At 39.1% G+C, this 27,804-nt stretch overlaps 3 protein-coding genes across 3 annotated transcripts; all 3 read right to left on the bottom strand.

Annotated features, from left to right (window-relative positions):
* Positions 1 to 980: 980 nt before the first annotated feature.
* Positions 981 to 3,135, bottom strand: LOC106707572 (40S ribosomal protein S20). Its single transcript, XM_045684530.1, has 3 exons — positions 3,027 to 3,135; positions 2,592 to 2,753; positions 981 to 1,218 (listed from the first exon to the last, which is right to left on the bottom strand). The coding sequence occupies exons 1-3, from the start codon at positions 3,027 to 3,029 to the stop codon at positions 1,012 to 1,014; spliced, it is 372 nt and encodes a 123-aa protein (XP_045540486.1). The 5' UTR covers positions 3,030 to 3,135; the 3' UTR covers positions 981 to 1,011.
* Positions 3,136 to 3,410: 275 nt separating this feature from the next.
* Positions 3,411 to 4,637, bottom strand: LOC106716428 (trafficking protein particle complex subunit 2-like protein). Its single transcript, XM_014509946.2, has 4 exons — positions 4,428 to 4,637; positions 3,924 to 4,135; positions 3,672 to 3,848; positions 3,411 to 3,581 (listed from the first exon to the last, which is right to left on the bottom strand). The coding sequence occupies exons 1-4, from the start codon at positions 4,458 to 4,460 to the stop codon at positions 3,536 to 3,538; spliced, it is 468 nt and encodes a 155-aa protein (XP_014365432.1). The 5' UTR covers positions 4,461 to 4,637; the 3' UTR covers positions 3,411 to 3,535.
* A 3,596-nt stretch (positions 4,638 to 8,233) lies between these two features.
* Positions 8,234 to 26,510, bottom strand: LOC106716410 (proline-rich protein 36). Its single transcript, XM_045684339.1, has 10 exons — positions 26,389 to 26,510; positions 20,367 to 20,737; positions 19,193 to 19,301; positions 18,866 to 18,965; positions 17,684 to 17,767; positions 17,225 to 17,437; positions 16,512 to 16,645; positions 10,823 to 14,652; positions 10,245 to 10,408; positions 8,234 to 9,073 (listed from the first exon to the last, which is right to left on the bottom strand). The coding sequence occupies exons 2-10, from the start codon at positions 20,437 to 20,439 to the stop codon at positions 8,306 to 8,308; spliced, it is 5,475 nt and encodes a 1,824-aa protein (XP_045540295.1). The 5' UTR covers positions 20,440 to 20,737; positions 26,389 to 26,510; the 3' UTR covers positions 8,234 to 8,305.
* Between the last annotated feature and the right edge of the window lie 1,294 nt (positions 26,511 to 27,804).

The raw sequence follows: 27,804 nt of genomic DNA, 5'->3' as shown, positions 1-27,804 counted from the left end.
TTTTGTAATATTTGCTCAAGAGTGGCTCATCCACTTTATGCGTTTACATTAGTAATTTATATTTCATATGTGGGAGTTAATGCTCTAAAGATCTAAGTAACTCTATTGATGATACATTAAAATGATTGTTATAAATATAGGCTACGACAGAAACATGGTGTTTCAACTTTCGAAACATAACCTATAATCTTGTAACTTTATTTTTTCTTGTGAGCTAAAAGCCAAAACACTAATATTTTTTTTAATAAACTATAAATTACTGGTAATAAATTATATGGGTGTAGAAATTTAGTTTTTTTGTAAATGCTTTATCCCTCCTCTATAGTAATATCGCGTATATTTTTTGTGTGTAATCAGTCATTTAAATTTTGCTTTTGGATTGACTTTAAATTATATTGGAATAGTGTAATGTTTTTATTTGATATTTATCACGCTATTATGTCGCCTAAAAATTAGTCTGCAAAACAGAAAAGGGTTCGAATTCGTCATCATTTAACACATTTAATTTTTAACTTAATTTGGTTAACTAAAGGAAAACAGTAATTATCTCCAATAATCCCTTTTTTAACTACATTGTACAATAACACACCTTTTTCAACGTAATAATCTTATTAATATTATAAACTAGCTTTTACCCGCGACTCCGTCCGCGCGGAATAAAAAACTAGAAAACGGGGTAAAAACTATCCTATGTCCGTTTCCTAGTTCTAAGCTACCTGCCCACCAATTTTCAGTCAAATCGATTCAGCCGTTCTCAAGTTATAAATAGTGTAATTAACACGACTTTCTTTTATATATATAGATGCGAATGTTTAGTTGGATGTTTGTTTGAAGATATCTCCAGAACGGCTAAACGGATATCAATGAAATTTATTATAGATGTAGAACATAATCTGGAAGAAAACTTAGGCTACTTATTACGTTTTTTAATTCCGCGCAAGAGTCGCGGGCGACAGTTAGTTCTAAAATAAAACAAAATATATTCAAAATAGTTTATTGCGGCAGATGTGCCTACGCGTCTGCGATAGTGACTTCAACCTCTACACCCGGCTCAATGTTGATGGATGTAATTTGCTTAACAATCTCCGAAGGTGAGTGCAGATCAATCACTCTCTTGTGGATCCTCATCTGGAATCTGTCCCAGGTCTTTGAACCTTCACCGCAAGGTGTCTTACGTGTGGTGATACGCAGGATCTTGGTGGGCATGCGGACTGGGCCCTAGAAACAAGAAATATGAATGTTAATTTTGACTAAATCAAATAGTACTAACATATTCAATACCGCTACAATTTTTTTATTTTGAAAGTGAACTAACAAAATGTTACAATTAATGGTAACTACAGTCCAACCTGGATAAGGGAGAAACCTAAATGAGTCATTGTCTGGTCCCAAAAGACAACCTCCATAAGCGAGAAAGTCAAGTTAGAGAGGAACCTGTTAGAAATGTAAAAAAACAATAAAATGTTCGAAGGGTTTGACATTCATGATTAATGACATGACAACTGTCAGTTTGTATGCAATATGTTTTTTTAAATACTTGCAACACTGTTACACTCTCTTCCTCTTCCTTTTGTAATTGTGCTAGCTGATGTTTTGTTCTCTCAAAATAAATTTAATTATCACAAGTGAATCTGCTGTTTTTTGTTCCTAATCCATCTATAAAAAGAACAATATTGTAGTCCCTTAACTTTCACTTATCAAGGATTGACTATATTTATTTTTACTATATTAGTTTCCATTGCTTGACTTACAACTACAACTGAAAAATTCTTCACAAGGTAGTGTTAAAACTGCGTGCACATTAACAATATTAATTTCAAATCAGGCAGATCTATCTATATATAAAAGAAATTCGTGTTAGTTACACTATTTATAACTCAAGATCGGTCCAACTGATTTGGCGGAAAATTCATGGGTATGTAGTTGAGAACCAGGATACGGACATAGGATACTTTTTAATTTTTTTTTAAATTCTGCAGGAACAGAGTCACGGGCAAAAGCTAGTTTGCAATAAAGTGCTAAGAAATAGAAATGTACATAAAAACAATCTGATGTCAGTACTTTTCAACTTGTTTAATTACACAGTACAAGATGTTAGCAATAATGTACACAATAGTATTGTAAAGTGTTTGTATTGTGGCTATCCTATGAGCAGAGTGCAGTAAAGTTAGCTGCACACTGCACTTTGAATAGCTTTCTTTTAGCGCCACTTTGGTGAACACTGCATCATCATCATGCAGTGTCTTCATCTTGGCGCACAAAGCAAAGATACTATTTGTTAGAAATTAGAGGTGTGTAAATCAGCACTGAACCAGTTCAAAAGTCCAGATCATTTAGTGTTGAACTGTTGAGCTATGGCACTACATCTAAATGGAAGCTCAAAGCTCATCACTATGTAACTATGTGAAGCAAAGAACCGTGAGCTGCCTGCTGACTCATAGTTCGCAGCTCGAAACACAACTCTATGCAGGTACAAATTGATCTGGTCCACACATGTGAACTGCGAGCAGATATGCAGGTTATGACTTTTAGTTGAGTTATCCATGACTACAGATAATAAATGGAAGTTACATAGACTTTTGTATACACACCTTAACACGAAGCTTCTGCTTTTTGGCGCCATTGATCAGATCTGCGCACACCTTCTCTAACGAGCGCACGTTGCGGGATGTGAGGGTAATGCGGATGCGGTGGATCGGCGAGATCTCTGCCTGAGGCTTCTCAATGTCCTTCCCAGACACGACAGCGGCTGCCTGAAAACATTAAATTAAATACTTCAAATACTAGCCACTGAATTTTTTTTAGCTTATATACACCATGCTTTGAGTTACAATATGCTTATTTGAGACTAAACGTATTCAGATATGTACAAATGGAACATATCCAATTAGGTATTTGGCTCAGAAATGTTTGTATCAAATACACGTGTCATAACCTAAAAACTTTCATATGTATTCTTTAAGTTATTTATTTGACCAAACTAAGTTTTTTTTTCGTAAATTATGTAGGATATTGTTTGTGCTTACCATTTTGATGCGATTTCCCGGTCGAGATAAACAATTTCACGAAAAAAATTGCTCAGCGCTGAACCGGAGAACAGCTTGACTTCTCACGTCATAGAGAAAGAATATTTTTTTGGATCGCGCGAAGTCAAAGCTTTTGTCTATGAATATTACAGATTATAAATATCGTAACATACACTTTCTTTTTAGTGCTTTTATTTGCATTTAAAAACAAATTGAAAAACAAAACATTTTGAGCAGATTTAAATACTCATGTAGTAATACAGAATATCTCGTTAAATCACATTAAAACAACTATTAAATATTAAATGCTATAATTATTAAATTATCCATGCATGGAATAGCTAACGAATTTTACATAATATACTTTGGAAGCAAGATTTTACAATAATTATATCAGTAACACGAATATTTCTTAAAGACAAGAAGGTCAGGATCGTTGTGTCCTCATAGCAAAACATAATCGCTACATTATAGTTTCTTCAACTAATATTGTCCAAACTAAAGACAGACTAAACATTATTTAACAGTAAATTCTTCACTTGTTTGTCGAATTTTCTGTAAAAAAAAGGAAAACATTTCAGTTAAAAGTATTTCTTGATAAACTAAATTTTTAACGTTTTATTTCATTCGACAATTTTAACTTACGATGATGTAATTTGTTCACCGGGCAAATGGAATGGATTACAAATGGCATCGGCATACAACGAGTGTAATCTTCGTAAAGCAGTCCGTACTTCAGCATCTCGTATATTACTACCACTTGGCGATGTTGAGCTTGTTACAAGAACAAGTTTAATCCTTGTATTGGTCACATATCCATATCTGAAAAGATTTTTTTTTTCAACTATACGATGATAAAGTTAAAAGAATGCTGTGTTAATGCTAATGGCGACTTACATCTTATGTGTGTCTGTCGAATAAAGTAATCCCAAATACAAATCACGTAAATCAGTGCGAGATGCATTTGAAGCAGAGTTTGCGGTATTGGTGTTGGTTGTCGCTAAACGTTCTTCCAGGGCATCAAGAGCTGTGTGGACAAGCCACTGTCTAGAAAGTTCGTTATCGGTGTTTGTGTCATTTCCCACGCCACCGATATACAAAGGAGAATTCTGAAATACAGAAGAAAAAGTTTTAATCTCGTTAGACATGTAACTTGTTAGTTTTCCGTTACAAAAGGGCAACTTTTGGAGCAGAGTTGTTTATGGTTTCTTGTCACTTGTCAATGTCAAATATGACAAATAAAAATGACAAGACAATATTTTGTTAATATGATAAATGTTTGATGCTTTAAACTTCGTTTTATAGTAAAGATAAAATCGTATTCTTTATATAAAAATGTAATCTATAGAAAAGCAAAGTGATGGTGAATATGAATGTGACATATTATGTGTAAAAACTTACATCTTTTCCAATAACAGCGACACAAACAGCCATTGTGCAGAAAAACCTAGCGGAAGTGAATCAGTTCTGCCAACATGATATATTTTTGTTTGTGGCGGGAACGGGATATATTTGAATATGTGAAAACAGTAGAATTAGATATCCAATTAAATATTGTAAGTGATTGCACTGCGAGTAAAACACGCCTCTAGGTATTTCTAAGTTAATACTAAATTGATAACAAAATGGCGGAAGCTGGTGACGGTGATTTAGAATATGAGATAAACGAATCTGGAGAACGTGTAATCGTAAGATCAATAGAGTCAGTACAACGGGCATATCTCCGTTTTACGAACCGAACAACGCGCCCTGTCGATGTGTGGTGGAGAGACTTCAATGGGGCCAAGCAACACTTTGTTAAACTAGAAGCTGGCACGTATTTCGATATAAATACATATATAACACATCCTTGGGAATTTACTGATGTTACAACCAAAGAGAGGTATGTTATAAATAATAAACCTATATATAGAGCGCCAGCAAATGTTGGTGGGATGATGTATAGAACAAATTGGAATATAACTGTTGGTGTAAGATCTTTGCGTAAAACAGTGCTGTTATTTCTGGCTGTAAACCTTCATGAGGCAGTGCCAACAGCATCGCTAGGATTACCACTAGTCCTAGCTGAGGAATTAAGGGTCCTGAGGAATTTGTTCCGTGAGCCCTTAGATTTTAACTCTTGACAAAATCTTGTCTTATTGTGTTTATCAGTAGTTATGCTTATATTTTATTTAATATTGTTTATTGGATTCTTTTATTATTCAAACATTACTTCTGTTTACTCCTTTTTCAGTAAGTTATTGGAGATATTAAGCTGGTGAATGTGAACGGCATTTATATTAGTTTAAATTTAGTTTTGATTGTTCACATGTAGAAATCTATAGTTCTTATCAATGTCAGCTTTAAAAAGACCTTGTTATAGTGAGTCACGTTTATTTTAAAATTACAATTATAACATTTACTTACAGCTATTTAAACATAGAGCATGAAAAATTAGGTCAGGAGATAAAAGCATTGAACATTTTATTAGCCAATAGTTTGAAATATTAATTTGGAATTGTATGTAAAATATATTATGCAGATGTAAAAGAAATATGAACTTTGTTCTTTTAAAAAATATAATATTCTTTTATAAAATATTCTAAAGGGTCCCACACATTAACAGTTCTCCTGCAGTCTCTGGTGGTATCAGGCGGCCTGCTGTCCAAGGACTATATTGTCCACTCACTTAAACGGTTATTATTTAAGTGAGTGGACGATATAGACTATGGACGGCAAGTCGCCTAATACAACCAGAGACTGCTGGGGAACTGTTAATTTGTGGGACCCTTAAGAACCTAAATAACATTTAAATTTTATATAATACAAATTGTCACACGCGACTCCATCCGAGCACAGTTAAAAAAAACCTTGATATGGGTATGAAAAATAGATGTAGCCCATACTCAGACTTACTAAATACGCATATAAAATTTGGTAAAAATCGGTAAAGCCGTTTTGGTGGAGTATGGTTCGGTGGTACATTGTGACACAAAATATTCGCGCGACTCCGTCCGCGCGCAGTTAAAAAATGGGGGGGGGGGGTATGAAAAATAAATGTTGTCCGATTCTCAGACCTACTGAATATGCTCACAAAATTTCATGAGAATCGGTCAAGCCGTTTCGAAAGGGGTATGGCAACGAAAACTGTGACACGAGAATTTTTTGTGACACGAAAATTATGTTAAATCATAAATAAATAAATGGTTATATGACAATGTGTATATTTAGGAATAATTGGATTATATTAAATTAATATTATGTTAAAACTTATTTATAAAGTTATTAAGTTATAAAGTGCCATATTATGAATAATTAAAAAAAAATCACTTTAATGTGTATAGTACACAAACAAGGAAAAATTAACTAAATTTGTATTAACTTTAAACATAAAAAACTGCCATATCATTACAATCTTAGTTTAATATCTTAGTTATAGTAGTAAAGTTGAATTATGTACATTTATCCGACATTCTTACGGTGAAGGAAAATCGTGATGCAACATATCTGAAAAGAAATTCAAAGATATATGTGAAGTCAACTCGCACTGGGCCAGCGTTAACTATGGCCTAGTCATCCCTAACTTAGGGTAGACTCCGAGCACCATGAGCTAATGTTCATGATGAGTGTTTTATTTATACATATATTTTATATGTAAAATTTTATTTTGGTTAATTATTATCAACTTAATTTTAGTAAAATGCTTTTGTACCTAATTAAATAGTAGTATTTTTATATCCTAGTTCTATGTAGTTAGTTCATTATTAAAATCTGAATTCTGATCTTATTTCGAAAATTATTGTTTATGTCTAGTTTTTAAAATATAACATAAAAATAAGGAAATTAATGTAAAAATACAAATAAGATAAGAAGTTTAATTGGGAAATTTTTAAGGCTGTAAATAATAAATAAGATTTATGCATTTAAAAATGTCTTGCTTTTATAATTTAATTGCTATGTTTTCTGTGATTTTGCATTATCTAAATATTTATATAATGTCTCTTTAGCCAATCTAAGATTGTGTGATTGGGTTTCTCTGCAAGTGTGGAGTTCTGCTATTAGTTTTGAGTCTGAAAATATATTAATGCAAACAGATATAAAAGAAAAACACATGACATGACAGCTGTAGTATGACAAAGATTTTGTTCAGTTTATCGGATCAGATATTAATGTTGGTTATATGAGTTATAACCAACAATAATAACTTGGTTATACTATATGAGTGGTAATGTAAAATTTCTATATATTTAAATTGCTTTGTTTGTAGAGAAATTATGGTGCTAAAATTTATATTTTGTATAATTTTGATGGTTAATGTATGTGTGTTGGAAATTGTACAAAGCTATTATATGGCATAAATAAAATATATAGTTGTTTCCGAGTTTATCTTTAAAATAACCTTTTCTATTTATAAAAGATATTCAACATATATAACTTTTTTTTAATTTTATGACCTGGTAACATAGACCTTTATGTCAATAGCCGCGTACCCACCTAGCGCACAGGCTCACGCGGCAGCCTCGTGAGCCAATGCCTCGGCTGGTGTGGACGTGCCTCGGCCTGCCTCGGGCGCGCGTTAACTCGACCGAGCACGGCTCGGCCCCGAGCCATCTGTTGTCGGTAAACTTGACGCGCTCAAAGGTGCCTCAGTGAGCGCTGTGCGTTAGGTGGGGACGGTTATGTTTTGGCTTGCGCGCGAAGCTACTTCAAGTTTTGTCTCTTGCCGTGTTTGTCTTCTGTAATTTTTATATCATGGGCAATCAGGAGGAGTCCAGTAGGTTTTTTTGATACGTGACTGTTTTCGTTTCTTTAAACAATAAGCAGCTAGGAAAATAGCTGCAGCTGAAAATACACGACTGTCCATTACGAATACTCGCGGACTTATGATGGCTCAGCCTGCCTCGCGAGGCGGCCACGGCCACGCGGAATAAAACTACTGAGGCTGCCGCAGGAGCCATCGCTCGCGATCCGGACACCGAGGCTGCCGCGTGAGCCTGTGCGCTAGGTGGGTACGCGGCTAATTGTTATTTGGAAAAACTTAAATTAATAGACAGGATAACTTCACAGATAATATAATACAAATATTAGTATACAATAATTCAAACTTTAATATTTGAATCTTTACCACAGAGTAAAAAATCTAATTTTGTCTGAATGTGAAGTGACTTTTTTCTAAAGATTTTTGACCTGTTGAGAATTAGCATGTTAAATAAAACTATATCTGGTGGGTATAAAAAATAATTTATTATAAAAAAAATTAAGTATATATAAAATCACATTTATTTCACTGAGTAATTAATTCACTCGGCTACTGTCTTCATTTCTTTGTGGATATGAGATACTATGGCCAGAGCTCCTCCGGGGATGAACCTTATGAAGTTGTCCCCAGTGAGAGGTCCTAAGGCATAGACACCTTTGGGGGCGTTAAGTAACTCATGGGTACTCTTGTCTATAGCTACCGGGTTGGATCTGCCATCTACTGGCTTCGATGGGTCTATACCGAAACCCAATCCACTACTATATGGGTTCGTGGTTTGACATTCACATTTAAGTTTATCTGAGTCAGTATATATAATTGTGTCGTATTTAAAATTTTCAGAACCGTCTTCGATTTTATCACAGTTTGTGTTGTTGCATTTGTTATCGGTGTTGCCATTTATTTCTGTATAATTTAAATATCTAGACTTGCAACTCTGAATGCTCTGTCCGAGTACAGATTTGAAATATAGCCAATGGTTTTTAAAGAAGCATTGCTTTTGGTTTTCTTCGATTTTTCCATTTTCCTTTTCATTGTTGCATTTGATGCATTTTTTGATTTCCATATCGTTGATATTGAAGTTTGTCTGGAGGAAGAACAGATCTGGTCTAGATCCGATGAGGACCACAATGAGGGAGACGGTCACTTGTGTTGTCTGATTGTTGTTGAGGTCTAGAAGTGTGACACGTTTGAGGCTGTACTTGTCGTTGGTGTCAGGGTCCAGAGGAGTGACATCGACGACCACGTGGTCAGGGTAAGGCGTGTAGTTGTGATGTTTTCCGCTCGGTCCATCGCACATCATCTTGTAGATCTAGAAATTAAGATAAATCTTGTTTTGTTATATAATAGAACCATCTAAGGAATGGGATGTGATGTACAAATCTGATTATATCTCCTGAGTAGAGTGACGAGACAGTAATGTTACTGGGGCGAGAGTAGATGTTTTTTAAAATTACGGCTAGACTAGACACTTTATACCCAGTTTATGTATAAAGAGAATCTTCAATTAAAAAACGTATTTGCATTTCTGATAACAAAAAGAAACAACATAAAATGTTTTTAACTAGAAATCAAATAATTAAATTGTATTTATATTATACGTTATGTTTTTTCCTAAAATTAATGTAATATTTTTATTTTTTCCAATATATGTTGCCCAATGTTGCACGAAATAAATAAATAAATAAAAAAAATATATACAAAGTCTAAAATTTATAACATATTTTTTTATATGATATTGTGGGTGTTAAGGTTTTTTTAAATTATTTTTTGTTTTATTAACTGACGGTTATAGACTGAAACATTTACATGTAACAAAACAATCAGCCGCTCTACGATATGTTCTAATATATCTTTTTACGAACATATTATACCATTCGTAAGAACTTTACACTATATAGAAATGCTTCAGAAAATGAAACTATTTTCATGAACTTGTGAGTCTGGAGTTTGTGTCATGTCAACATGTTAAGTGATTTAGGGACTCAAAGGTATTATGTATATATATATATATATATGTATTATATACGGAGCCAGTTGATCTAGACTAGATTTAGGCAATCAGGTAGGATTTTTTTTTCTTTCAAACATTATTATTAGGTAGGGATTGAAATAAACTAATAAATAGTTTTTGAGTTAACTATGTAGTATTTCAAAGTAGTTTTTATTTTTTCGATTCTCTAAAGAGGGGGAGGGGGTTTTACAATGAACGTATTTGTCCCAATTGTCCCTTCCCCTGGCGAGGCCTATGACATTATTTTGAAGTAGTTTTTAAATCTATGTTATATAGTTTCGATTCTCTAGGAGGGTAGGGGAATAATGAGCGCAATTGTCCCCTCCCCTGGCGAGGCCTATGATAGTATTTTGAAGTAGTTTTTATATCTATTTTAGATTTTTTTATTCAGAGGAGAGGTGGGACAAAGGGGGTCAATTTGTCTCAATTGTCCCCTCCCCTGGCGAGGCCTGTTTTGTACAATATTTACCTCCCAGTAGTCAGGGTATGCAGTGGGTGAGAGCCGGGCGAGTGCTGCGGGGGGGTTGCGGTGTGCGTGCAGTACAGGCCTGCGCACGCGCAATGACCTCACCGCGTCAGCAGCACTCAGACCTGACCCCACCACCAGCGCGGGGTCACTGCTGTTTGATATCTCTGTAAATGTTACATACAACATGAACTATTGTGTAGTAATACAACTAATTAGTAGATATTAAGTGCACTAAATCTAGTGAATTGCATAGTACATACATTTAGTAGATTTTTTTAGGTTTAAATTTTGTTATGTTACCAGTTGTAATTATCAGTGATGTACTTAATTTTAATAATTTAACTGTAGTTTTTATAATATTTATCAAAAGTTGAAAAAACTAACAAGTAGTTTTTGAGTTATTTTATCGACTGTAAGAATTTTAAGGATATTATTATTTGGAGATAGTTTATATTGTATAGGTGTGTGTGAGAGTGGTGGGGAGGTTGGGGGGGGAAGGGTGGTACCTGTGGGCAGTGAGTGTAGCGCGGCGAGGTGTTGCAGCGCGTGGGGGGCGAGTGGTGCGGGGAGGGTGGTACCTGTGGGCAGTGTGTGTAGCGCGGCGAGGTGTTGCAGCGCGTGGGGGGCGAGTGGTGCGGGGAGGGTGGTACCTGTGGGCAGTGTGTGTAGCGCGGCGAGGTGTTGCAGCGCGTGGGGGGCGAGTGGTGCGGGGAGGGTGGTACCTGTGGGCAGTGTGTGTAGCGCGGCGAGGTGTTGCAGCGCGTGGGGGGCGAGTGGTGCGGGGAGGGTGGTACCTGTGGGCAGTGTGTGTAGCGCGGCGAGGTGTTGCAGCGCGTGGGGGGCGAGTGGTGCGGGGAGGGTGGTACCTGTGGGCAGTGTGTGTAGCGCGGCGAGGTGTTGCAGCGCGTGGGGGGCGAGTGGTGCGGGGAGGGTGGTACCTGTGGGCAGTGTGTGTAGCGCGGCGAGGTGTTGCAGCGCGTGGGGGGCGAGTGGTGCGGGGAGGGTGGTACCTGTGGGCAGTGTGTGTAGCGCGGCGAGGTGTTGCAGCGCGTGGGGGGCGAGTGGTGCGGGGAGGGTGGTACCTGTGGGCAGTGAGTGTAGCGCGGCGAGGTGTTGCAGCGCGTGGGGGGCGAGTGGTGCGGGGAGGGTGGTACCTGTGGGCAGTGAGTGTAGCGCGGCGAGGTGTTGCAGCGCGTGGGGGGCGAGTGGTGCGGGGAGGGTGGTACCTGTGGGCAGTGAGTGTAGCGCGGCGAGGTGTTGCAGCGCGTGGGGGGCGAGTGGTGCGGGGAGGGTGGTACCTGTGGGCAGTGTGTGTAGCGCGGCGAGGTGTTGCAGCGCGTGGGGGGCGAGTGGTGCGGGGAGGGTGGTACCTGTGGGCAGTGAGTGTAGCGCGGCGAGGTGTTGCAGCGCGGGGGGGGCGAGGGGTGCGGGGAGGGTGGTACCTGTGGGCAGTGAGTGTAGCGCGGCGAGGTGTTGCAGCGCGTGGGGGGCGAGTGGTGCGGGGAGGGTGGTACCTGTGGGCAGTGTGTGTAGCGCGGCGAGGTGTTGCAGCGCGTGGGGGGCGAGTGGTGCGGGGAGGGTGGTACCTGTGGGCAGTGTGTGGAGCGCGGCGAGGTGTTGCAGCGCGTGGGGGGCGAGTGGTGCGGGGAGGGTGGTACCTGTGGGCAGTGTGTGTAGCGCGGCGAGGTGTTGCAGCGCGTGGGGGGGGAGTGGTGCGGGGAGGGTGGTACCTGTGGGCAGTGAGTGTAGCGCGGCGAGGTGTTGCAGCGCGTGGGGGGCGAGTGGTGCGGGGAGGGTGGTACCTGTGGGCAGTGAGTGTAGCGCGGCGAGGTGTTGCAGCGCGTGGGGAGCGAGTGGTGCGGGGAGGGTGGTACCTGTGGGCAGTGAGTGTAGCGCGGCGAGGTGTTGCAGCGCGTGGGGGGCGAGTGGTGCGGGGAGGGTGGTACCTGTGGGCAGTGTGTGTAGCGCGGCGAGGTGTTGCAGCGCGTGGGGGGCGAGTGGTGCGGGGTGGGTGGTACCTGTGGGCAGTGTGTGTAGCGCGGCGAGGTGTTGCAGCGCGTGGGGGGCGAGTGGTGCGGGGAGGGTGGTACCTGTGGGCAGTGAGTGTAGCGCGGCGAGGTGTTGCAGCGCGTGGGGGGCGAGTGGTGCGGGGAGGGTGGTACCTGTGGGCAGTGAGTGTAGCGCGGCGAGGTGTTGCAGCGCGTGGGGGGCGAGTGGTGCGGGGAGGGTGGTACCTGTGGGCAGTGAGTGTAGCGCGGCGAGGTGTTGCAGCGCGTGGGGGGCGAGTGGTGCGGGGAGGGTGGTACCTGTGGGCAGTGAGTGTAGCGCGGCGAGGTGTTGCAGCGCGTGGGGGGCGAGTGGTGCGGGGAGGGTGGTACCTGTGGGCAGTGAGTGTAGCGCGGCGAGGTGTTGCAGCGCGTGGGGGGCGAGTGGTGCGGGGAGGGTGGTACCTGTGGGCAGTGTGTGTAGCGCGGCGAGGTGTTGCAGCGCGTGGGGGGCGAGTGGTGCGGGGGGGGTGGTACCTGTGGGCAGTGTGTGTAGCGCGGCGAGGTGTTGCAGCGCGTGGGGGGCGAGTGGTGCGGGGAGGGTGGTACCTGTGGGCAGTGTGTGTAGCGCGGCGAGGTGTTGCAGCGCGTGGGGGGCGAGTGGTGCGGGGAGGGTGGTACCTGTGGGCAGTGAGTGTAGCGCGGCGAGGTGTTGCAGCGCGTGGGGGGCGAGTGGTGCGGGGAGGGTGGTACCTGTGGGCAGTGTGTGTAGCGCGGCGAGGTGTTGCAGCGCGTGGGGGGCGAGTGGTGCGGGGAGGGTGGTACCTGTGGGCAGTGTGTGTAGCGCGGCGAGGTGTTGCAGCGCGTGGGGGGCGAGTGGTGCGGGGAGGGTGGTACCTGTGGGCAGTGTGTGTAGCGCGGCGAGGTGTTGCAGCGCGTGGGGGGCGAGTGGTGCGGGGGGGGGGGTACCCGCGGGCAGGGAGTGTAGCGCGGCGAGGTGTTGCAGCGCGTGGGGGGCGAGTGGTGCGGGGAGGGTGGTACCTGTGGGCAGTGAGTGTAGCGCGGCGAGGTGTTGCAGCGCGTGGGGGGCGAGTGGTGCGGGGAGGGTGGTACCTGTGGGCAGTGTGTGTAGCGCGGCGAGGTGTTGCAGCGCGTGGGGGGCGAGTGGTGCGGGGAGGGTGGTACCTGTGGGCAGTGTGTGTAGCGCGGCGAGGTGTTGCAGCGCGTGGGGGGCGAGTGGTGCGGGGAGGGTGGTACCTGTGGGCAGTGTGTGTAGCGCGGCGAGGTGTTGCAGCGCGTGGGGGGCGAGTGGTGCGGGGAGGGTGGTACCTGTGGGCAGTGAGTGTAGCGCGGCGAGGTGTTGCAGCGCGGGGGGGGCGAGTGGTGCGGGGAGGGTGGTACCTGTGGGCAGTGTGTGTAGCGCGGCGAGGTGTTGCAGCGCGTGGGGGGCGAGTGGTGCGGGGAGGGTGGTACCTGTGGGCAGTGTGTGTAGCGCGGCGAGGTGTTGCAGCGCGTGGGGGGCGAGTGGTGCGGGGAGGGTGGTACCTGTGGGCAGTGTGTGTAACGCGGCGAGGTGTTGCAGCGCGTGGGGGGCGAGTGGTGCGGGGAGGGTGGTACCTGTGGGCAGTGTGTGTAGCGCGGCGAGGTGTTGCAGCGCGTGGGGGGCGAGTGGTGCGGGGAGGGTGGTACCTGTGGGCAGTGTGTGTAGCGCGGCGAGGTGTTGCAGCGCGTGGGGGGCGAGTGGTGCGGGGAGGGTGGTACCTGTGGGCAGTGTGTGTAGCTCGGCGAGGTGTTGCAGCGCGTGGGGGGCGAGTGGTGCGGGGAGGGTGGTACCTGTGGGCAGTGTGTGTAGCGCGGCGAGGTGTTGCAGCGCGTGGGGGGCGAGTGGTGCGGGGAGGGTGGTACCTGTGGGCAGTGTGTGTAGCTCGGCGAGGTGTTGCAGCGCGTGGGGGGCGAGTGGTGCGGGGAGGGTGGTACCTGTGGGCAGTGTGTGTAGCTCGGCGAGGTGTTGCAGCGCGTGGGGGGCGAGTGGTGCGGGGAGGGTGGTACCTGTGGGCAGTGTGTGTAGCGCGGCGAGGTGTTGCAGCGCGTGGGGGGCGAGTGGTGCGGGGAGGGTGGTACCTGTGGGCAGTGTGTGTAGCGCGGCGAGGTGTTGCAGCGCGTGGGGGGCGAGTGGTGCGGGGAGGGTGGTACCTGCGGGCAGTGTGTGTAGCGCGGCGAGGTGTTGCAGCGCGTGGGGGGCGAGTGGTGCGGGGAGGGTGGTACCTGCGGGCAGTGTGTGTAGCGCGGCGAGGTGTTGCAGCGCGTGGGGGGCGAGTGGTGCGAGGGCTGCATTGGGGGAGTCAGCTCCACCACACGCCAACACCACGCGCCGGCACACGTAGCGCACGCAGCGCCCCCCATTACCACCACGACTGTCGTAACTATACATACATACATACTGTGATACAAGTAATAATATTTTTATATATCATAAAGAGCATCGGTGGCTCAGGGGTTAAGCACTTGACTTGCAATCTGCAGGTCCTGGGTTCGAATCCCGTCATATACCAAATTTGTTTTTCGATTTACATATGTACAAAAGGATGAAGGAAAACATCGTGATGATGCACATATCTGAGCACTAAGCTGTGATTGACTATATCCTAGTCACCCCTAAGTTAGGGTAGGCTCCGAGCCCCTCAGTGGTGATGTATAGTGAGCTGATGATAAATAATCTAGCGAGCACTTGAATTCACAAAAACAACAAAGCGACCGCTGTCCATAAACCAGTGTTTCCCAAAGTGGGCGTTTGAAACCTAGGAGGGGGCGATAAGGGGTTCAAAAAATGGGGGACATTGAAATTAATTAAAGTAATGAAATTGTGGTTTTTAAGTTTTAGGGCTGAATAAAAATTAGGGGGCTCAGAAATATAATTGATTTTCAAAGGGGGCGGTGAAAGAAAATAAGTTTGACAATCACTGCCATAGACATACAAAATTTCAAATATGTTGTCTACCTCTAATAGACGGAAGAGGAGACATACAGAGAGTATTTCTCTTTCCTATGTATTCCCTCTGTGAAATCCACTCCTCTTTCCCATCCTTTCCTAATAAGAAAAGGGGTGGGAAGGGAAAGAGGATTCAAATTAGTCCTCCGGCACCACACTCATCAGACTGTACTTGGAATTACTTGCACTTGACGCCTGTCTTCTGTGTGGTCGTGGTATTTCACCAGACGAGGCCCATTAACGCAACAGATGTTGCTGACTACTACTCTTATAATATCCAGTAGTTATATAACCTAATAGAAATCCTTATTTCTATTTATATAACATTGAGGAAGAAAATATTATAAGACATTTAAATTAAAAAATCAATCAAATCATCAAAAATCACATATGGATGGATGCATTAGCCCGGGAGCCAGGTACATTTTCGGTCAATTATTTCTTCTCGAGCGAAACTTCGTAAAATGCATAAGGGACTTATACCACGAATACTCGCGACTGTCAGCTGCGACTACGTTGGTGGGGTGGGCAGTGGCAGCCTCCCACGCATGGAGAATTTTTTTTTTTTCAGTCATTTCCTCTCATTTGAAAATTTATCAGAGTATAGTTTATGTAGTATTTTGAAAGAAAAACATAGTCAGCTGACCATAACACGGTGGATTATTCGTCAGCTGGCTCTTTGAAGATGAAAACAAAAAAAAAATTTTTTCAATGATTTCCTCTCAATTAAAAATTTACCTGGTGATCGTTTATATGCTACTATGAATGAAAATAAATGTCAGCTTGCTGTATCTCGGTGGAAAGTTTGTCAGCTGGTACCTTGAAAAGTGTAACGCAACAGCATCTATGACCTACTGAAACTTATCAGCTGACGACTTTTCCCTTGACTTACAGCTAGCTGTTTTTTTTTTTATTATTTACTAGAGTATTTTAACAATTCTTTGGTAAATTTTCATCAAGTTTCAGCTGGCGCAAGGTCAAGTTGTAGCTGACGGTCGCCAGTATTCATAGTATAAGTCCCTTATGCATTTTACGAAGTTTTGATTGGGAGGGACTTGGTCATGAAAATCTGTCGCTGGCTCCCGGACTAGATGGATGTATGTTAGAAGGTATTTTTGGTACGGATCAACGGATATTGATGCAATTAGACACAGATGTAGAACATAGTCTGGTAAAACATATAGGATATATATTTTTAAATTCCACGCGGACGGATTCGTGTTGTTTTTTTATTCTATATGGCTGAAAATAGATTTAGTTTATTAGTCGTAAGTGAAATAATGAAGTAGTTACCCGGAAACGCAGAAGGATGCTGCGCGGGGACAAGCTGCGCCGGCGCAGGGCGGGCCCCCCCCACCCCCGCCCCCACCCCCACCGCGCACACATCGCGTCACGCTCGTCACTGTCACACCGCAGTGGAAGAAACGCTAAACGATATTAAGTTAAACTTGTTATTTCAGCTGTAATAAACATTTTTGCTTTATATATAGAAAGAAAGAAAGCAAGTTCTTTATTACCACACAAATACAAGAGAAAAAAAATCACAGCGCATATTTATTAAAATAATTTAGAGAAATGTGGTAAAAGGGGCCAACTTAGCGTATGTAGAGACTGCCTAAACAGTCCCTGCGTAATAACATTACCAGTCTATTAGATCGACTTTTTATCAAGTATCCGACTCGAAGGATCAATTCATAGTCCTTCGAGTCGGATTATTTTTTTAAATACATGCTATACGTATGTATACTATACTGCTATACGTACGTATTAATCGCAAGCCTGTAAGTTATATTTACTTCTATTTTCTCATTGTAAGCGAAATATTGTGTTTTTTATGTGAAATAAAGATCTTTAAACCTAAAACTAACTAATAGTGTTATAGTTATTACATATCTTGGTGGGTTTTGACTTGTTGCGAGTCGCTGCGCAGAATATAATATTAGGTGTATTGTGAGGCACTGCGCAGCTCAAAAAGTGTGTAAGTGTGTGTAGTGTGTAATACTAACCTGCAAATTATTAACTCGTACATATCTCCGGCAGTAGTTGGCGAGCGCGCGCGCAGTGAGGCGGGAGTGGGGGGAGTGGGGAGTGTGTGGGGGGTGCGCAGTGCGGTGCGGGGGGAGGGCGAGCCAGGCGGCAGGGGAGAGAGTGCGCAGTGCGGGGGGGAAGGAGTGCCAGGAGCCGCCGGGCTGACCTCGACCCAGCACCACGTGCTCCACCTTACATATACAACTTCGCTTTAGTGTCACAATTTGACACATATAACTTTAACCTAAGTAAAGGTCGATAATAATTTAAAAAAAAACTTATAATTTCATAAGCATATTAGTTTAAAAAATACAAATCGATTATTATTATGACACAACATAAATAATGTAATAATAATTTATAATTAATAGACTAAGTTGTTTTTTTAAAAGAAAAACATAATCTTTTTTTTAATTTAACATAAATAGCAGACTTACCTGTTTTTCTACGTCATATTTCCATTCTATGAGAGAATCTGCATCAATGTCCAAATCAGCGCACGGCCGTAACAGATTGTCCATCTGAAAATTATCACAGAATAATTTTATAAACTCGATAAATAAAAAACTAAGCATGCCGTTAGCGCAGTTTTTAGTTGACTTGACAGAAATCTACACATTTAGTGTATCTTTGGTCATGGGGGGTTTGTGGTAATGGTTCATTTTGGAAAAGGGGGTCACTTGTCCAAAATATTTTGGGGATCCCTGGTTTGAAGGGTACCAGTGAAAGTTTGTGTCTTTCAAACAAAAATATTATTTTCAATTAAATTTTACATATTTATTCAATTCAGACTTGACGTTATTTCAACTTTAGTATTAGAACACGTGCATTCAACTACTATAAAGGAATCATAATCTTATTTACTAATGCTTTTATAACAAGATATGAGTTTTACAACATACTGTATGTCTTCTTTAATACAAGTTACAAAGATTGTAGCAAGTTTTATAAAAATACTAGCTGTCACTTTCGACTAGGACCACGTGAAATTAAAAAAAAAACTTAATTAGTAACATAAATGTTGCTCCAAACTATGTTCTATATCTGTGCTAAATTTCATATATCCGTTCTGGAGATTCTTTCCAACAAACATCCATCCGTCCATACATTCGTTATAATATTAATAATCTTCTAATATATAAAATTCTCGTGTCGCGGTGTTTGTGATTAAACTCATGAAATTTTGTGAGCATATCAGTAGGTCTGAGAATCGGCCAACATCTATTTTTCATAACCCCCCCCCCCATTTAGTTTTTTAAACAGCGCGCGGACGGAGTCGCGGGCGACAGCTAGTAAATTATAAATATATAAGTAAAAAGGTTAACATTTAACCCTTTCGATATCTTGTTTCGATTTATATGTACTAATATTATGAAGAGAAATAATTTGATTGTTTGTTTGTTTTAAATACGCTCCAAAACTAATGACTCGATTTAAAACTTTCTATGTTAGGAAGCTATACTATCCCCGGATGATAGGCTAGGCTACGCATAGGCTATATTTTTGATTAGATTTTTTTAATTGCATAAATCGCTTCAATTAACACGTAAAAGAGTTCATATATATTGAAAAAAAATTTTTTTTTGAGAGTACGACATACAATAGTGTAGAGTACTTACTAATAAAGGTATAGGATTGTGACTTCTTCCTTCCAAACCCTCAGCCAATTCCATAAGGTCTGTTTCTAGTAGATTCTGTCCTGGTTGAAGATTGGATAATCTGGAAAATATATTTATTTTATCATTACTTAAGAAAGATATTACAAACCAGATGTCTGTCTGTCCGCAAGTTCAAGTTTGAACTCCGATTGGACTCCGTAGCAGCTGAACTGATTTTTATGGGACTTGTACTGGAAAGTAGCTAGTATGTAGGAGTAACATAGATTATTTTTATTCCATGACGACAAAGTCGCGGGCTAGTAAGTAGATTTAAGAGGTTATTCTCACCTGGCTCTAAGCATCTCGTCAATGGGTAGGTCCTCAGGTATATTCCGTTTCAAATAGGGCACATTCCCGGCCAACATGTATGACGTCACCAGACCACTCGGACCATTGCCTAACCGAGACAATACACGTAAATATATTTTTTTGTTTTATTAATATTATAAATCCGACTGTTTAGATGGATGGATGGATGTTTGAAGGTATCTCCAGAACGGTTTTATGGATCTAGATGAAATTTGGCTTAGATGTAGAACATTGTCTGGAAGAATACATAGGCTACTTGCTTTTTTATTCCACGCAGACAGAGTCGCGGGCGACAGCTAGTTGTATATAAAAGTTATAAATAACATAAGCCCTATATCTTTTGATTATAAATTTACAGAATATTTATAGTACTTATGTCAAAGCATTAAGGTCCAAATTCCCGGTGCTGTAGAGTTTTCAGAATCTTCTTGATAAGTCAATTAAATTATTCTACGTTGATTACGAACGTCGAGACGGTCAATTGACTTTATTGGTCAAGTTTCTTGTTAGAACATGCACATATATTCTCAGACTATTTAATTTAAAGAATAGCCAGATAATATTTTTTAGTATATTATAAGGGCTATCTGTAAAGATGTCTTTATATGTACCTATAAATTCTGGAGAGTGTTATCTGGAATAAGTCAAAATAATCTCCCTTTTCTTCCTAATCTGTGTGAAGGAGCACCAGGTGTTCGACTTCACGATCGATCTGTTTTCGTTATGTGGTCAATCCCTTTTAAATCATGTCACCTATCCATCCATCCATCTCATACACCTCACCTTTACCTTTCTACCCATCCACGTTTATATTTAAAACATAAAACTGCTATTATAAATTCGAAAGTTTGGATGTGCTGTGATGAATGGATGGTTGTATATATCTCCAGAACAGTTCAAATGATCGTGTTGAAATTTGGCTTATACGTAGAACATAGTCTGGAAAAACACATAGGCTACTTATTATTATTTTTTTATGTAGCGATGACGGAGTTGCATGCGACAGCTAGTAATATCAATGAGTTCAGATTATTCGTGTAAAAATAGGGCAATTTGGTATAATTCATGTTTTGCGTGACAGATAATTTAATTCAGAATCTAGCCTTGAAAAGAGAAATGATAAATATAAATAATCTGTGGAATTTTTAATTACCGATAACAACGACCTCCTTGTAGATGACGTCATCTGACAACGTGTGTTGACAAGCCTTCATGTTGTCTCTCATTGTATCACCACGGATAATATAACGCAGATTCAAATTTCTTTTTAAATGCCAAACCAATCTGTTAATGGCCTGATCTAATCTCTTTAGTCTATTGTTCAATTTATAATTCTAATTTGAATTTAGAATTCTTTTTCGGTAATAAATTAAAAAGTGAAAAATAAATTATATCACAGACAATTTAAAGTCTTACAGACTTTGGAATAGATACTATTTTCTTTTTTTTCGTCGTCTCTTCAGTCGTAGATAAAATCGGACAGCTGCCGTTTTCGTTGGAGTATTCAGGTTGAAATTATATTATCTGGAACAATAAAAAAAACAATAAATATATGAAAATTTACCGTGAATTTCTGAACCCAAAACATCTCTATAAAACATACCGTCATTCCTGTCTTTCACAAAACAGAGATAACAATATCTTTTAAAAGATGAAGATTGATCTCAGAAACCTATAGTTAGTGATATTAAGTTATAACTTGAGACATAAAGTGAAAAAAAAAGTATCAAGAATATTAAACCACACTATACATAGAAAACGACTTTACAAACTAGTGATAATAACAAAGTAAATTGATTTAAAACATTACGAGACCCTTCATTATGAAAATAATTTCTTGCCATTCATATAAATTACAATAATTATTACAATAATCATATACTCGTATAATAATCTGGAATATTCTATATGTGTTATTTTGTTGCACAGCGCGTTCAACTCTTGAACAATGACAGATTTCATCGCAACATGATCCTGGTACAGTAGACAATTATCACGGAAGAAACATATTCCAGCCCTGACTTACGGAAGGTCGGCAAATTATGAACTATACCATACATCTCTTTCTAAATTAACTACCATCACACAATCCATCCATACATCGACCTTACTCTATCTACAAAAAACATTACCAATTGGAATATTACCAATTAGTAGTTATCAATATCTGTACAATACTCCATACAATAGAATGATTACGACTTAATTATTATACAATTATCAAGATTACGACACCTGGTATACGATGTACCAATGTTGTCTTTACATTATCAATCGAGATTATCAACACTAGCTGTCCCTCGCGAGGTGTTCTACATCTCTGTCAAATTTCATCAAGATCTGTTGAACCGTTCCTTCTTCTAACAAACATCCATACATTCATACATCTAACCTTGCTCAACGGATCTTGAAGAAATTTGGCACAGATTTAGAATATAGTCTGGAAGAACACATTGGCTACTTATTATTATTTTTTTTTTAATTTCGCACGGAAGAAGTCGCGGGCGACAACTAGTTATACAATATTGAGATTGAGATTTTTTTGTGTACTCTACATCCGATAGGGGGCGTTGCACAAATTTTTCTATAACGATTTTCACCAACATTCATGCTAGGGCCCACTTTGTGAGGTATTCCTTTTGTAATAAAATCACCGTCAAAACAGATCGTCTTAGACGGTGGTGTCAAAAATATTATAAGTTAAAAGGGGGCAAACTTGCGGCCACCTAGAATTAATTGATCAGAGAAACACTGTAAGCGTTAGAACTACTCCATGCTCGGTGAGTAAAACGACATCGCGTTTTAAAATACTACTAGCGCCATCTATACGTAGGTTTTTAAAAACTAAACAGATAACATTGGAGCGTCTTTATAAAATGTAATACATACATCGAAATTAAATTACAATTTTCATATTTCATGCACATGATATAATTGTGTTCCTCATAATAAAAAAAATATTATATCTTATGTCTGTCTGTCTACAAAACTGAATTACCTCCGCGTAATCTCTGAAACGACCGGTCCGATTTTGACAGGACTCGGAAAGAAGACTTACGTATGGATTTAAATTCCATTCCCGTGAAGTCGCGGGCAACAGCTAGTTTTTTTTTTAATCATAGAGAGAAGAAGCGTGGCAATTGTCAAAAACTAAACAAACTTACATTAATAATAATCAATCTTAAAAATGCGAATGTTTGGATGGATGGATGGATATTTGTTTGTAGGTATCTCGGGAACTGCTTTACGGATCTTGATGAAATTTGGCATAGATATAGAGTATAGTCTGGAAGAACACAAAAACTACTTACTACGTATTTTTTTTTTAAATTCGGCGCGGACAGAGTCGCGGACGACAGCTAGTATTATATATATCATAGTGCAAGAAAGATCTTATTCAAATACTTAAATTGAAGAATGCTTTTTTTATCTTTAAATAAAACGTACAGGTACATAAGATTTATTTTACTTCTCAGAAAATTCTTCTAATTCTTCTCAGAATTTTTTCTAAATTCTTAAGTTTCATACATTTTTATTTAGATGTAACTAGCGCTGCCAGGCTCTATGTAGGCTTTTTGATTGCGTGTCCGGCAAAAATAAACGGTTGAACGGCTTTTGTTAGGCTTTTAACATTTCCCAAACGAGAGTGTACCTATTAATACTGAGACAAAATCCTAAATAATACAGGGTCCGACCTCTGGCTGGTCTATCCGGCTAGTAGGTTTGGTGACCTGGCAACCCTACGTGTAACCATGTGGAAACCGCATGGCAACCGGTCCGAAGCTCGTTAATACTTCCACTTAACACCAATAAAACAATAAAAAAACGTCACATATGGTAATATAAAACAAACTTGACAAGTGAGCCGTACAATTAGAACATTGGTTCCGTATCTGTCAGAAATACAATGTTTGACAGTAACACAACAGAATGTTTGTTGTTAAATTGTCATATGTACATAACCAGTGGTAATACCATGGCCTCATAGAAGACGGGTGTCATATTATTTTAAAGCTTTACCTTCTTACATTTTTACTGTCTCACCTAAGATTCGTTAAGTGTTACCACAAGCCAACTTTGGATATGGTTCTTTAGGGTAAAGATTTCTTAATAAAATACTGGCGTAAAGGATTAGTTTCCGAATTCAATGTAGAAAAATAACATATCCAAATATCTCTGACTGACAATAACATTAATTGTAAATGAATTTATTCAGAAACTTGTTTAAATTTATGTTAAAAAAATGTCTGTTTTTAAGTCTGTGATTTCAACGTTTTAGAGGTAGAAGATTTTCTCTACTCACGGCAAATAAATAAGGATCTCTAAAAACACTTAACTTTAATTGATCATAAAACTGAATACATTTATTACTAGCTAATACTAGCTGTCGCCTGCGACTCCGTCCGAAACAGTAGTCTATGTTCTTAGAAACTATGTTCATCTGTGCGAAGTTCCATCAAGATCCATTGAGCTGTTCTGGAGATACTATCAAACAAACATCCATCCATCTAAACATTCGCATTTATAATATTAGTAAGATTAGAATAGCTTTTCCATAATGATATAGTGTTATTTAAAAGGTCAATGTAGATGTATACGATAATCAAGTTAACAAAGTAAAAGAAAAGAAGTTTCTAATTCTACGCTAAATAAATTGAAAACAATATAAAGCTCTTTTTTTATTATACACAAAATGGCGGACATATTGCACTTCTTCAACATAGTTAACAAATGAAAAGACGCAACAAGTAAAATATGTATTTACAAATTTAAAAAAAAAACATATTTTTTTTCTATAATTATTTGTTTTTAAATTAATAAAGACATAAAACGTAACGAAAATTATATTTGATGTTAAAATAAATTAAGTATTAAAAATATATTATCACAACTAAATGTAAATTTGTATCCACCGTTAGACTAAATTTGAATAATTATTTTAAATTAAGAAAAAAACAAACACTAGAATTAGTAACTTTACGTGGAATATATTATAATAAAATTATTTTAAAACACTTTATAAATTTTACTAACATTATAAATGTGAATGTTTGGATGGATGTTTGTTTGAAGATACTCGTATCTCAAGAACGGTTGCATGGATTTCACTGAAATTTGTCATATATGTAGAACATAGTCTGGAAGAACAAATAGGCTACTATTTAATTCCGTGCGGATGCAGTCGCGAGCGACAGCTAGTATATTATAAATTTTTACAAGTTACGCGGCTGGTTCGTATATATTATAGACATATGGAAAACGAATAGATCAGACGAGGTCGACGATCTGTCAAACTGTAAACTATGGCCTGTCTTTCTATATCGGAACCAGTCGACTGTTATCAATGATAAGGAATGGTGAGTTGTGTGATATCATTCTTGTGTTATCATTTGATAAAATGAATTACAATATTTATTGACTAGCTGTCGCCCGCGTCTCCGTCTGCGCGAATTAAATTAGTATCCTATTTGTTCTTCCAGACTATGTTCTACATGTATGCCAAATTTCAATGTTATTTGTTAAGTAGTTTTGTAGATACCTTCTAACAAACATCCATCCATCCATCCATACATCTAAATATTATCATCTTATATATATAAAAGAAAGTCGTGTTAGTTACACTATTTATAACTCAAGAACGGCTGAATCGATTTGACTGAAAATTGGTGGGCAGGTAGCTTAGAACCAGGAAACGGACATAGGATAATTTTTACCCCGTTTTCTATTTTTTATTCCGCGCGGACGGAGTCGCGGGTAAAGCTAGTTTATAATATTCGTAAGATAAGATTAGTTTTTTGTGGATTAATTTAAAAATAAAGCGATTTAAAAAATTCACAAATGGTTGCTTGTGTAAATAAAATTGTAGTAACCCATTATCATTTACTTACACAATTATATACCGAAAATCGTCTTGCGATTTAACCTCAAAGGTCAACATAGAGTCAATATGTCATGTTATTCGCCATACAAATGTTAATTTGTATGATAGACCAAAAGAATGCTTTTATTACTACAAAAAACTAAAATAAATTCATCCGTTTTATTGACATGAGCTTATTAATTAAATTTATTTATATCATACTAATATTATAAATGCGAATGTTTAGATGGTTAGATGGATGTTGGTTTGAAAATATCTCCGGAATTTTTCAACGGATCTTGATGAAATTTGGCAGATGTAGAACATAGTCTGGAAAAACACATAGGCTACTTATTACGATTTTTTCAATCCGCGTAGATGGAGTCGCGGGGGACAGTTAGTATTTATATATAATTCTAATAAAAATATATTAAACTCGAGGAATTATTCAAAGAGTTTTTAATGTCAAAATTATAACCTTCTTGTTGAAATTATTTTTGCATTTCATTTTAATATTTAAATTGTTGCTAATCATGGTTTTGTCTTATCATGTTATATTATTGCATAACTTATAATATATTTTTTTTACTTAATCAGTAAAGAAGTAATTATTTTTTTAATTCGGTTTTTTATCTAAAACTAGCTTTTACCCGCGACTCCGTCCGCGCGGAATAAAAAAAAAATAGAAAACGGGGTAAAAATTATCCTATGTCCTTTTCCTGGTTCTAAGCTACCTGCCCACCAATTTTCAGTCAAATCGATTCAGCCGTTCTTGAGTTATAAATAGTGTAACTAACACGACTTTCTTTTATATATATAGACTAGCTTTTACCCGCGACTCCGTCCGCGCGGAATAAAAAAAATAAAATAAAAAGAAAACGGGGTAAAAATTATCCTATGTCCTATTCCTGGTTCTAAGCTACCTGCCCACCAATTTTCAGTCAAATCGATTCAGCCGTTCTTGAGTTATAAATGGTGTAACTAACACAACTTTCTTTTATATATATAGATGTACGTTAAATTGAGAAATAATTAATTATGTTAAGGTGTAAACTATGTCCAAAAAATGTACGGGGAAAAAAACGAAACTGTATGCAGAAGATATCCATGTGGTTACTAAACCAGTTTGAAAAAGCTACAAAAAGTTCTATAAAACCACACGGTGATAACGCAGATATGCAGTCAGTCCATAAATCATTAGTTAACAATAAAATTGTATAATTACCATAAAATTTTATATCGTAATAAATAAAAAGGTACATTATATTAACGAGCCTTTAATTTGCACACATTCATTCATACCACGAAAACTTACATTTTTTTTTAAATCACTACACAAAAAAGTTTCCTTTTAGCACTGGCACAAAAAACTAAATCAACTTAATCGGAAAATAAAATTTAAATCGTAATTGACATCACACTACCACTCCGCATCGCGCCCGCAAGTCGACTGATTCGAAACGAATTCGAAATTTGAATTACAATTTACAATGGCGGGCTCGCGGATTGTTTATTAAACAGTTGTCGATGACAGATTACAAATGGTCTTTAGACTTTTTTTTATACAATACATCTTGTCAAGATAAAAATGATAAATTACTAGGCGATGACCTAGTAATATAGTAGTAATATTATGGTAAAAATGATATTTTTCTGAGGTAATACACAGATCTGTGGAATTAAATCACAATTGTTTTCTGAAAAGACAAACCTATACCTATATCTACATCTCATCTTTAGTCTAATGTCTGGTTTACATTAAGCCAGTAAAGTAGGATAGTAGCGTTAGTGGACTGTTGGTGGACCGAATTTACTGGCGCCAGCTAGTGTTTACACTGTGCCAGTTGTATGCCAGCGCTGATTTTGATGATGTCCTAATGTACTGGTATCAAGTAAACTAGATACAATTTTGACGAGTATTCTTCCTTGGAGTATTTTAGAGGTATATTAGAATTCAAACTTATATCTTTCGCATTTGCACGCGGGTGTACAGCAGTGATTCCGTCTTTCACAACTTACACACTAATGAGCCTCCATAAAGTTCGAATCTAATTGTACTGTGAATAGATGTCAAAGGTTTTTGATTTTAAATATAATAAATATATTATATCTAGAAAGGACGTTAATTTCAATGATGAAGCGTTATAGACAAACAAACAATAAAACAGACATCTTTAATACTATGTTATAATCATAATGTTCCAATTATTATCAAACTAGCTGTCGTCCGCGATTCAGTCCGCGCGGCATAAAAAAAAACTTTATAATAGCCTATGTGTTCTTCCAGACTATGCTCTACATCTATACCAAATTTCATCAAGATTCATCAAGTTGTTATGGAGAGAATCGTTCCGGAGATACCTTCAAACAAACATCCATCCAAACTTTCGCATTTATAATATTAGTAATAGCATTAATAATAATAAAGTCCGTCAATAAAATATGGATTTGCTTAACAATATCGCGTATTTAGATAACATATGGCTAATTACGTTGCAGTGTATTTACTGAAAATGGTCCAGTAGCTTAGCGGCGAGTACGTAGACTGGTCCGAGTTCAGAGTTCGAATCATTGATTTAAAAAAAAAAAAATTGCCCCGAGAATGTTTAGTATTCCATTTCCCACAATACTGTATATATATATATACTGTATATATATATATATATATATATATATATATATATATATATATATATATAGTATCTTCGGAACCTTGCCTAAAGGGACTTCT

Source organism: Papilio machaon, chromosome 26, assembly GCF_912999745.1.
Source record: "Papilio machaon chromosome 26, ilPapMach1.1, whole genome shotgun sequence".
NCBI classification, from domain to species: domain Eukaryota; kingdom Metazoa; phylum Arthropoda; class Insecta; order Lepidoptera; family Papilionidae; genus Papilio; species Papilio machaon.
Note: the sequence above shows the minus strand (reverse complement) of the source record. Positions and strands in the feature narration are given on the sequence as shown.

Coding starts and splice junctions, on each gene's coding strand:
- LOC106716428 (XM_014509946.2), bottom strand. CDS start 4,460: ATGGCTGTTTGTGTCGCTGTTATTGGAAAAGAT. Junction 4,136..4,427: donor TCGCTGTTATTGGAAAAGAT/GTAAGTTTTTAC, acceptor TCTGTATTTCAG/AATTCTCCTTTGTATATCGG. Junction 3,849..3,923: donor TCGACAGACACACATAAGAT/GTAAGTCGCCAT, acceptor AAATCTTTTCAG/ATATGGATATGTGACCAATA.
- LOC106716410 (XM_045684339.1), bottom strand. CDS start 20,439: ATGAGAGACAACATGAAGGCTTGTCAACACACGTTGTCAGATGACGTC. Junction 17,438..17,683: donor AATATGACGTAGAAAAACAG/GTAAGTCTGCTA, acceptor TGTATATGTAAG/GTGGAGCACGTGGTGCTGGG. Junction 9,074..10,244: donor CATACCCTGACTACTGGGAG/GTAAATATTGTA, acceptor CTTAATTTCTAG/ATCTACAAGATGATGTGCGA.
- LOC106707572 (XM_045684530.1), bottom strand. Junction 1,219..2,591: donor AGCAGAAGCTTCGTGTTAAG/GTGTGTATACAA, acceptor TCTTGTTTCTAG/GGCCCAGTCCGCATGCCCAC.